This window comes from Peromyscus eremicus, chromosome 5 (assembly GCF_949786415.1).
Source record: "Peromyscus eremicus chromosome 5, PerEre_H2_v1, whole genome shotgun sequence".
Lineage (NCBI taxonomy): Eukaryota > Metazoa > Chordata > Mammalia > Rodentia > Cricetidae > Peromyscus > Peromyscus eremicus.
In genome coordinates, this window is record NC_081420.1 from 81,953,967 (window position 1) to 81,966,311 (window position 12,345).

General features: G+C 47.1%; 1 protein-coding gene across 1 annotated transcript in view; it reads right to left on the reverse strand.

Annotated features, from left to right (window-relative positions):
• Positions 1-2,887: 2,887 nt before the first annotated feature.
• Map3k21 (mitogen-activated protein kinase kinase kinase 21) overlaps positions 2,888-12,345 on the reverse strand; it is a 34,667-nt gene continuing 25,209 nt past the window's right edge. The window contains exons 6-10 of the mRNA XM_059263800.1: positions 11,561-11,683; positions 10,053-10,203; positions 8,878-8,975; positions 6,638-7,396; positions 2,888-4,862 (exon numbers count right to left, since the gene is read on the reverse strand). Coding sequence (XP_059119783.1) covers positions 4,489-4,862; positions 6,638-7,396; positions 8,878-8,975; positions 10,053-10,203; positions 11,561-11,683 — 1,505 coding nt within the window. The 3' untranslated portion in view covers positions 2,888-4,488. The remainder of the gene's footprint in view (positions 4,863-6,637; positions 7,397-8,877; positions 8,976-10,052; positions 10,204-11,560; positions 11,684-12,345) is intronic.

Sequence of the window (12,345 nt, forward strand, 5' to 3'; positions counted from 1 at the left end):
AGGATGTATTCTAAAGTGGCACACTGTCTCCCACTTTAGCTGTCTCGACTATTGAAACTACAGACCCTCAAGAAACTGAAATTTTTCCTCCAGGGATCTCAGGGAGGTGCCAGCCACTCTCACCTTGACCTTGGACCTTGTCTTGCCCTTGAACCTTAAATGGACTTTCAACATGAGCTGCAATTTCCATTCTACCCTGGGTCTGCAGCCTGCCATGCAGAACTCAAACTTGGCAGCCTTAACTATGTCATGAGCCAATTCCTAGAAATGTCTCTATTTAGATGTATATCCTATTGGCCTCCTCTCTACGGACAACCCTCTCTAAAAATGCATACTCCAAATTAAAGCTTGAAATCCCTCACAGTTCATGCCAAACCCACTGCCAGGTCTCAGGGTGGCATTCAGAGGCCTCCAGGCTCCAAGCACGGTTCACATCGCTTTCTTTGAATTGCTGTTTGATGAGCTTATTAACAGTAACATTTACTGAAAACCAACTAGTAATCAGAAGCCCCTCCCCCATGGTTTGGGAGTACCAGCTGGAGGTTGAAATGCAGGCCGGATTGAAGGGCAATAATTCACCTGATCTCCCTAAGGCTCAGCTTCTTTACCAGTAAAGTGGAAAACATCCACTCACTGACCCTACAGGTAGCTCTGGAACAATCCCCAGCTATAGGGACATCTCTATGATGTTGTTTTTCCACTACTGGAGGCCTCTGACTTGCACTTCAGGTGGTTTTTCACTGAGAAGATGGGTGGAGGGCTTTAGGGAGGGTGCAAAGCTGGCATTTTATCTAAGCCATTAGGGCCCAGTGAAAATAAAAGAGAGTGTGTCCCTGTTCAGAGTGGATTAGTGACTGGGTGTTGCTGTGATAAAACGCCATAACCAAAAGCAACCTGGGAGAGGGATGGGTTTGTTTGGATCACATCCCAGGCACAGTCTGTCATGGCAAGAACCTGGAGGCAGGAACTGAAGCAGAGGCCATGGAGGGATGCTGCTTACTGGGTCTCCAGGGTTTGCTCAGCCTGCTTTCTTATAACACCCAGGACCACCTGACTACAGTGGGCTGGGTCCTCCCACATCAATCATTAATTAAGAAAACACCCCACAAGCTCGCCTACAGGAAATATGATGGAGGCATCCTCTCCTTCCTTTGAATTGAGGATCCTCTTCCCAGATGACTGGAGCTTGTGTCAAGTTAACACAATACTAACCGGCCAAGAATCATTAAGAAGTTCAAGTTGGTGGCTATGGAGCATTAGAATCAAGATGGCCATACACATGAGGGAGGCACTGTGTGTGCAGTTTGTTACTTTCCTTTTTAAAATTGAGTGTGTGTGTGCGTGCGCTCACAGAGGCAAACCCTGGGTGTTAATCCTCAGGAGCCACCTGCTTGTTTTATTGCACAAGGTCTCCACTGGCCTGGAGCTTGCTGGACTAGCTGGCCAGTGAGCCCCAGGGATTAGCCTCTCCCCACCTCCCTGTGGGACCACAAGTGCACACCACCATGACTTGCTGTTTCACAAGGTCTTGGGGGTGGAACTCAGGTCTCCACATCCACACAGCAAGGATTCATCTCCTTCATGTCTTCCTCACGGAATACAAAGTGAACCACTGTAACCACTTAAGAGTAGATCAAAGCCACTAAGCCAACAGACAAGCTATAAAAGGTTTATTAAAAAATAGACAACATATGTAAACATTTTTGTCAGCCACAGGCTTCTGAATATAGCGTATCAGCCCCCAGCTGTCAGTCTCTGCAGTGGGAGGGGAAAGCTCAGTATGGATTAACAGGAACCAGATTAAATGATCCCTCAGTTTGCTGAGGTCTAGAGAAAATGAACAGCCAGGTTCTGCCAGATGTGTAGCGCGCACAGAAAACCACAGGTGTGCCCTCAGCAACCCTCAGCGCAGGTAACCCCCAGCAACAGTGAGTCAGACTGACTCCTTATATTGAAATGATCGTTTTTAGCGGGGCTTCATTTCTAAATTCATCAGAGTTCAACAGAACGAAGAGAAAGGAGGCTGGAACACAGAGTGAGAAAGGACACAATGGAAAGACAAACACAGCTAACATGCCCAATTCCACCATCTCCATCACCTGCACACCCCACGGGATGCTGGGACAGGAGCAAAGCTAAGCACATCATTTCTGTATTTCCCTTCCATGCCCCGGGTATTTGTGACATCTCTTTAAATTTTAGCTTCCCTTCAAATGATTGGTTGAAAAGAAGCAGCCCACTGGCCTATCCAATGTGACAAATGTCGAGCAAACCACACCCCTCTCACACCATTTAATAACAACTGAGGAGAAGCAGAATCGGAGGGCAGAAAACAACACAATGGGTCTGGTGAAAGCTTGAGATTTTGCTCCAAACATCTGAAACCTTCTGCCTAGAGCTGGCAATGAGATCTCCCTGCAGGTCACCTGCTCACAAACCTGTATGTGACTCAGATGTCACACACCTGATTTCATTCCCTTCAAATTTCTGTCATTATTTGATAAACCAAGACACAACTTTAAATAAAACACCTTTAAATAAAAGGGTTATTGATAATTTAGTTTTCTGCTGTGTGTCACACTTTAAATATTTACTGCCTGTCCCTCAAATAACTAATTCTGGTGACAGAAGGGGATTATGGTAGTCACAAGACCCAGGCAAATTCACCAAGCTCCGGAAAAGCCACCCTGTCTCAACAATGTGGCACTCTATTTGTGAAATTATGAAAGTGATACATAAATAACTTGCAGTTGTTTCTAATCCCACCTACTATCCAAAGACACTCTTTATTTTTATTTTTATTTTTTATTAGTAGTTTTTTGTTTGTTTTTTCAAGACAGGGTTTCTCTGTGTAGTTTTGGTGCCTGTAGCCCAGGCTGGCCTCGAACTCACAGAGATCCGCCTGGCTCTGCCTCCCGAGTGCTGGGATTAAAGGCATGCGCCACCACTGCCCGGCTCAAAGACACATTTTAGAAGTGCTTCCAGAAATCGCGGTGTCTTCCTGCCATGCCTGTTCAGCCCCACAGATGCCCAAGTTTACTCGGAGTTAAATGAAATGTAAAATGACTTGGAGTGGAAACCCGCCCTCCCAAAAAAGTCCTGCCATCTCCTGCGCTGGCAGTGTGGTTAGTGCTGGGAAAACTGCAGGCTCAGAGAAAAATAAAATTACACAATATGTATGTCCACAGCACATAGGCTCTTCAAACACAGCTAGCCATGGATAATTTAATTTTTAAAGACTCGGCTGCAGCGTGAAGAAATTTCCCACCTCTGGCTACTAATGAAGGAAGAGACGTTTCTGCAGGGAAACCTACAGAGCAGCCTTGTGCAGGGCACAAAATGTGATGACGGCCAAACAGTAGTTCCTGATCTCAGCTGATGCTTGGCAATTACTGCTGAGCTCTGAATCTGAAACATCCTCCATGGGCTCAGGTTTGGTCCTCAGGTCATGGTACTGTTTAGGGAGGCTATAGAAACCGGGGAGAGAAGTTCAGTGAGGGTGCATCCTTGCCTGTTTCGGCTTGTTGTCCACCATGGTGTGAGCCACCCAACCAGGTCGTCCTCAAGGCTGAACTGATCCCTCTGAAACCGTGAACAAAATAAGTAATTCCTCCGCTTAAGGGTATTTTAGTCACATGACACAAAAATAGCAATATAGTTATGTTTAATAAAACTTTTTAAAAAAAAATTGACTTTTAATTACGTGTCTGTGCGGTAGCATGTGCATGTGTGCAGCTCCTGTGGAAGCCAGGAGAGGGCATTGGATGCCCTGGAACTGAAGTCACAGGCAGCTGTGAGCCATCTGACGTGGGTGCTGGGGACTGAATTTGGGTCCTTCAACAGAGCTATATGCATGCTCAACTGTTGAGCCATCTCTCCAGGCCTCAGTAAAACTTTTATAAGTTACATTTAGTAGAACCTCCTGGAAGAGCATGTCCTGTGTAATTCAGGAGTCAACTGGACATACTTTCACATTACAAGGCTACTGCTTTCTCTGGGTAGTTTAAATAGGACTCCAGATTAACTCCAATCAATAAAACCTTTTTCCCTTCTATAAATAAATATCTTTACTTCCTAACATTACATTATTATTGCCAAGACATGAATAGCCATTTCTTGGCTTTTATTGTACAAACAAACAAACAAACAAACACCCAAAAGGACAAGAGAAGAGAACAAGGATGAGAGGAGGAAGCAAAGAGGGTTGGTCACTGCAGTTTTGCCGTGTCCCCATGGGCAGGACACCCACTAGAACGAAGCATGGAAGCTGGCCACCATGACCCCACCTCAGCTGACTGAACTGTGCATTTCAAGTCACTGGGTAATAGCATCCAGTGGACATAATATGGACAGCCCACAGCAGTCACTGGTACACCTCAGAGTCACATCCACCACTAGCCTCATGGGCCACAAGTATGAACCACAGCACAAAGACACAGTGCCTCCATGTGTCCACCTCAAATGGTAATGCTGGGAGGGTAAAGGCATTCAGGTCAGAAAGTCTTTCTCCAGGGCATAGATGGACGGTTGGCACGTCACACTCCTCACTCTACACAAGGATGTGGCACAGTCCTTGCTCTGACCTTCCACACTGGCGTCCAGCAAGGAAGGTGCCTGGCACCTGCTTCTCTCCTGGGCACCAAGGAGACAGGCAAGGGCTGGTACTGCATGTTCCATGTCACAGGTCCAGACAGGTGGGGATGCTGTCCTCAACGAAGCAGTATGTGGGCTTTGTGGTGGGGCAGGGCATGCCTGACGCTTGGCCAGAGCACCTTGGGGTTTCACAGGAGAGTCCTGGCTTACCAGCTCACTCTGAGGGCCAGGTGAGGCAGAGTGTGGTGGTCCAGAGTCTCCATGGGCACCTGTGGGTGAAGAGAGACAGACAGACAGTGCGCAATGAAAAGACAGACTCTGAAGTTATGAGTGAAGGGAAAGATGACATCTATTCAACCAGATGACAGTTGCCTAGAGTTTCAACACTGTAGTTACACAAACCTTTCACACTGGGGTATGTTTTGCTTAGTGAAGATACACCATTAGAATAGGAAGAGGATTTCACCCTATGGAATTCCTCCAGGCATTTCACCAGGCCTCCCCCATAGCTAGGATGTCAGACATGAGCCACCCTGTCCCATTCAAATAGCTTTCCATAGCCACAGCTTCAGAGAATATCTGTATGACATTAATATATCTAATCACAGCAGCACTGTGCACTTGATTTTTACCACACTCCTAACCACAGGAGAGGTGACATAAGGTTATTAGTAGACAGACATGTTACAGTGATGTACCCAAAGCCACAGACAGCAAACCTGAGCACAAACTTCTACACAGTTAACTGTGACATCACCATGACCTGTGCGTGGTATGTACAAATGTGTGTGTGTGTGTGTGTGTGTGTGTGTGTGTGTGTGTGTTGTGTGCATGCGTGCACACACACAGGGGGTCAACCCCAGGCATGTCCACCTATTTTCAGAGACAGCGTCTCTCACTGACCTAGGATTCACTGACTTGGCTAGACTGGTTGGCCAGCAAACCCCAGGCATCCCGCCTGTCTCCGCCCTATCAATTCTGGGATTACAGGTCTGCACCACCTCACCCATCCTTTTGATGTGGGTTCTGGAGATTTGATCCAGGTCCTGTTATATGTAGAGCAAGCATCTTACTCACGGAGTCATCTCCCCAGCCCTAGAGATGGGGGTCCTCACAGGTGGCTAAGTTAAAATAAGTTCACATGGGCAGGCCCCAGGGTAGTCTGACCATGGGCCTTTAAGATCCAGGCACAAACACACCCAGAAGAACCACCACGTCAGGACACAGGGAGAAGGTGTGAGCAAGCCCAGGGGAGAGGCCTAAGGAAGACCCAGCCCTGCCCACACCCTTGCCTTGAACGTGACCCTCAGCACAGTGGGGAAATGGGGTCTAGTGCTTAAGCCATTCCAGCTGCATCCTTGTTACATAGCAACCACCAATCACAGAGATGACAAGACCTCAGTCCCGACACAGCCACAGCGTGTGAACAGGGAATGTCTCAGGAAGGCCTGAAGATACCTTTTGGTTAGCATTAGGGTTAGAGGGTTAGGATTAGGGATGGAGTTCGGATTTAGACACAAGGCTTAGTGGCCAGGATTAGGATTAGCGTTTCAAGTTAAAGGTTAGTGCTTGGGATTAGTGTTGAAGGTTATGGTTAATGCTTAGAGTTAGGGTTAGGGTCCAATGTTCAGGGTTACGGTCAAGTGTTTAGGGTTAGGGCTAAGTGTTTAGTGCTAGGGTGAGTGGTTTAGGGTTAGAGTTAGATGGCTGTGGTTTGGAACTGTGGTCAGCTTTTCTACCGTCTACTTGCTGGGATCTGGCCTTAATGACCCATCTCTGTCCCCAGTTTGATGTGTCATTCATCACATGCTTTGTACTTACATGATCTTATAATCTGAAGTTACTAGATCCCAGTCAAGCCTCTTCTCAGAATCTAAATTCTAGTAATATTTAAGATTATAACAATTAAGAATAACACTCAAGATCCACTTGAACAATATTAAGCTATTAATTGAAATCATTAGAAAAAGGGAAAACTGTCCAATCCACACTCCTCTACCCTCTGTAATGCCAACTGCAATGTGACCTGACTGTTGCCACCTACCTCGAGGCAGGAATGGAGATTCTTTGGATCCCATCCATGCATGATGGCATTCTTTGTCGCCTACAGTAGCACAGGCTGGCAGCTTCTCCCCTGTCTGCTCCAGTAGGGCAGGTGACATGCCTCTCAAGACACCATAGTTATTCTTAAGTCTTGGTCCAGGGATGAGTTCACAGCTGCTTTCTGGGGTAGCAGAACAGGGATCTGGAGTGAGCATTGTGGGACCATAAGAGATCTGAGTGCTCCCCAAAGATGGCTCCTCTTGATCAGCCTGCAGCAAGCACTTCATGGAGAGAGAAGACTTAGAGGAAAGGCTTGTAGCACTTGGCACCAGGAGAGAGGCGTCATCACTGGGTGCCCTGCCTGCAGATGGCTGTCTCAGAAGTGGACTGGTATTTGTTTGGCATTTAGAGACCCACTGAAGAGTGCCTTCTTGCTTCTTTCCCTCATTGAGTAGTGGCTTTTTGGGGACTTGGACTCCATGTAGTTTCCTGACATCCAGGCCCAAAGCCAGTGATGCCAACAGCACCCCACACTCATACAGAGCAGTCTCTGTTTTCTTCCTCAGCATGGGTGCCCCCACGTTGTTCACTGGGGAACCTTTAGAGGGTTCCTCCTCCCGACTCTCAGCCTCTACGAGGTGCTCTCTCTGGCTGTCTTTGCAAAGCGGCAGACCAACGTAGGCCTGGCCAGGGATCTTCATCTGCTTTGGTTTTCTATGTTCCAATCCATCAGGGACAAGTTTCAGCTCTTCACAGGATCCTAAACAAAGGCACACATGTAAACACTGCAGAGCTAGGGCATAGCAAACACCACTGTTTACCTGTGTACATACACACTAGAATCCATGAAGCATCAAGATATAAACACACACACACACACACACACACACACACACACACACACACACACACACATCACCACACTAAACCAAAGCATGCAGAGACCTTTCAGTAGGAAAACTCTGGTGTGAAGAGTCCAGACCCTGGGATGCAGGCCCCCACAGGTTGTATGGAAGTTACTGATGCTTTCTGCCCTTTGGGAAAGTGTTTCTCATCAGTATAGATGACAGAAATTAGTGTGGAGACAGAAGCATCAAGATATAAACACACATACACACACACAGAGTTGCACAAAATGTCCACATTTCATTGCTTCACCCAAGTGCACAGCCCTTGTCCACTGCTCACTTTGCACACCATCTGCTACACAGCCCTTCAAGGATTCCCAAGTGTAGCACCCAAACCAGCGGCAACTAGTGGACAGTAGATACTCAAGTTCTTGTCAGACCTGGCACAAAGTTGGAAGTCCTGGGGTGAAGACAGAAGACTGCACTGTGACAGGCCTGTCCCAAAGTTGGGGCTAGTGCAATGAGGTATGAGGAGGTGAAACTCCAAAGAGGTTAGAGCACCCTGGAGGTCGTCACCAAGTGCACTGGCTAAGGAGAAGGGTGAAGCTCTCATGTGTGCAGGAGGTGACAGCAACCTCCTTGTGTTGGGCTCCAAGGTGAGCCACAACAGAACTGTCTTTGTTTCCCAGAGGGTGTTCTCTGACACCTAACCCCGCTCTCGTCAAGACAGCCATTCTCTTCAAGACGGTCTCAAGACAGTCGGCAGGACACTGGCTTCTGTCTGCACAAGCCTGCATTTCCCATGAGCACTCTCATGCAGCCCCTTTTCCTGTGCTGACCCCCCTTCCAGCACTGTTCACCAAATCCCTTGCTTATTAAAAGGATCCCTCAGGGAAGGGGACATGCGGGTGAGCAGAGCACCCAGCATACACTCAAGGCACACACCTCCAGATTTGCTGAAACAGTTTGATTTTCTCACAGTATGAAAAGGTCATCATGAACATGTGGGTATAAAAGATCAGCTCTCTTGACTACCCACCATCTTTGAAGGTTTACAATGGTTTCATCTCTTGAACTCAGTCTACACTGAATATAGCCCAGCTCACCCTTAATCAGGCCAACTCCCACGCTAAACTCACCTGGCCTTATGGTTAAGTGGGATACTGTTTTTTTCCGGTAAGATACGGAGGTATGAACTCTATCTCCCCAAACACTTGGAGCACACGTCCTTAGTGCCATGAAGTCTGGATGCAAAATAACCTCTGGACTTAAGTAAAGCTCTAAAGGGCCTGCTGTTTGCCCCTTCAGTGACCTAAAGGACCATGTGAGATGATTCGGGGCCCTCCAGAGCTAAGAACACCCCAGCACATCCTGCTTCCTGGGACACGGTTACCTGGCTGGTCCACAAACAATGAAGCCAAAGGTGTAGTTTTCTGACTTTTTATTAAAAGAGACGACCAAGGACTGTTGCCATCTGAGAGAGGCCTGACCCTACGAGAGAAAGACATCTGTGTTCATATCACGTAATGGAATTGCAGAACACCCAAATGCAATAACTTTTAGCAATATCTTTTTTTGGTATGTATGTGGTATGTGTGTGTGTGTGTGTGTGTGTGTGTGTGTGTGTGTGTGTGTACGCATGCACATGCACATGGTTGCTTGTGTGTGGTGCGTGTATGCGTGTTTGTGTATGTACCACTGTGCCTGGGTGCACCTGCATATGAAGGACAGACATTGATGTTGTAAGTCTTCCTCAATTGCTCTCTGTGTTTATTGTATTGAGGCAGGGTCTCTCACCCATTCTGGCTAGCACAGCAAGCCTGTTTGCCCTAGAGATCTGTAGTCTCCTCCTCTTGTGGGTCTGAGATTACAGGCAGCTGCCACGCCTGCCAACGTTTATGTGCGTGCTGGAGATGAACGCTGGTCCTTGGGCTTGCCTGACAGCACTTGACCTGCTGAGTGTCTCAGCCCAGCAGCAATATTTTTAAAGATGCAAAGGGAGTACCTTTGTGCTTTTGAACTTTGAAGACCTAACAAAGTACAAATATAATCTTTAAAATATATTTTAGATTTATTTATCTGTTTACATGCTTGAATATTTTGTCCAAATGCATGCATGCAAACTACATGCACGTCTGGCTCCTACAGTGGTCAGAAGAGGGTGATGGATCCCCTGGAACTGGAGTTAGGGGTAGTTGTAAGCCATCAAGTGGGTGCTGGGAATCAAACTCGGGTCTTCTGCAGGACTGAGCAAACTCTCCAGCCCCACCCCCAACACACACACACACACACACACACACACACACACACATCATGAAATGATACATAAAAATGTCAAATTATTTACTGAACTAATAATCATTTCATAAAGTCCGTCCAACACACTTCAGAGCACTAAGTTACTATCCAGATGTCTCTGCATCAATCTGATCGCTTCCCAGGAGGCAGGTCTGGTAGCACTGCCACGCACAACAGCACTACTACCCCAGTGCATGCCATGTGCCCCCTCTTCACGCACACACTCACACACACACACACACACACACACACACACTCACACTCACGTACCGCTCTCGGCCCTCTGGTTTTTCTTTCACTTGAATGGAGCTTGGTCCCCACGTACAACCTTTTTTCTTGAAATTCCTTTTCACATCTTCGAAGTCTTCTTGTCGGAAGACCACATTCCGCCCCCGGGGTTTATTGCTCTCCTCTGAAGTCACTACATGGAGAACCACAGTTACATACTGATTTTACTAAAAAGTCCAAGAAGCCAGTCAGGTGCCTGGCAGAAACTCATTCACACATCTTAAAAAAACTGTTTTTTGTATTCATAAAAAAAAAATTTTTTTAAAGTCAAGAAGACTAGAAACAGCCAACTAGTGTGGGAACCTATCTCAAAGAAGGCAACAGGTAGAACTGGAGAGATATCTCAGTGGTTAAGAGCACTGGCTGCTCTTCCAGAGGTCCTGAGTTCAAGTTCCAGCAACCACATGGTGGCTCACCATCATCTTTAGCGGGACCCGATGCCCTCTTCTGGCAGAAAGGTGTACATGCAGATAGAGCACCTTACACATTAAATAAATAAATAAATAAATACTTTTTTTTAAAAAAAGAAAGAAAGAAAAGAAAAAGAAGGCAACAGATGAGCACCCACATCTGACGATCTCCTCAGCCTCCACACACTGTGTGGCACACACATGCAGGCACTCGAACACATGCGTGGGCACACATTGTACACATACACAGAGGTTTTTTTAAATTACAAACTATACATTCCTCATAAAAACTATGACTAGCATTGGGCATGATGATTCACCCCTTTAATCCCAGCACACAGGAGGCAGAGGCAGGTGGATCTCTGTGGGTTCAAGGCCAGCCTGGTCTACAATAAACGTAAAATAAAAGTTTTAAGACCAGTGTGGTTATCCACGTGTGTACATGGAGGTGAAGTCCATAAAGATGGACATCTGCCTTCTAGAAACAGGAGTTCTCTAAACAGCAAAATGGACTTCCTTTACATTGTAAGTGCTTGAGGCATGCTTAAATGCCTCGATTTGTTGCTTTTCTGGGGTTAGATCTGGGTCCCCATGTGCCTCAGCAAGTGCTCTACCACTGAGCAGCATCCTCAACCACTTCAGCAGAAGACAGGGATGCTGTCTGATGTGGCAGTGTCTTTAAGATGACCTGGACTCCTGGCTCTAGGTCCCCACTGCATTGAGGCAATGTCACATTTACAGCCAAGAGCGTGAGAAACTGGCCTAAGAGCCAAGACCAACTTCTTCGTGTTTTTCATTTTGTTTCATTTTCCCTTTCCTTCAGACGGTGTCTCCTGTAGCCCAGGCTGGACTTGAACTCATTAGATAGTTGAGACTGTCCTCGACTTCCCTCCTTCCACATGCCAAGTGTTGGGATTATAGGAGTGTGCCCTACACTAGGCCCAAAGGTCAACTGTTATTTCCAGATCGTCACACTGTCTGTTCACCATCTCCCACTCACTTAGACCCACTCAGCGTGACCACGCGGCCGAGGTAACACTGATGAAGAGATGGGCCACTGCATGGCGGGCAAACACTCACACTGAATAGCTCGGAGGCGGGGAAGCATCAAGGGGCTGCTGGGTGGGCTGCAGAGTCGGCTGTCTGAACCCCGGCGCTTGTCCAGGGTTGGGGAGGCCTGCACTGTGATCTTGTGCTGGAAATCTGGGGAAGAAAGAATCAGCTTTTCGGGGGTTTACATTGTTTCCTCACTGTCGGTTACACAGTCATAAACAACAATGTCATCAGACAGCAACTCTTTCAGGCACTGGCTAATTTCTGAGCGCGTTTCTCAGCATGGCCCTGTGCAACGTCTCCAAGACTCAAGTCAACCGAAATGACACATTATTTTGTTAGGCACAAGGAGGAGTGTGTTCATTTCTCCCTGTTCTTGACTGTGGATATGCCAGCTGCTTCCAGTTCCTGCCTTGAGTTCCCTGCACTGATGGATGGCCACCTGCTAATGGAGTCTTGAAGAAGCTACCTCTGTCGGGACGTTTTACTCCAGAAACTTCATGTGCTGGAGGCCTGGGGAACAGGGCTAGACAAGCATTAGGAATAAGTATCCAAGCCACACAACCTAGAGTGTGAGTGTCTCTTCCATAAGACACAACTTAAACCCTGCAGGATATGTAAACATTGCAGGATATGTTCTGTGCGGTGGTTTGAATGATAAATGTCCCCTAAAGCCCTGGGTGTTTGAATACCTGGCCCTAAGTTGGTGGGGCCATTTGAATAGGTTAGGGGTTATGGCCTTACTGGAAAAAGTGTATCACTGGGGGAGGGCTTTAAAAGTGTAAAAACTCACTTCTGCTCTCCTGTGTGTC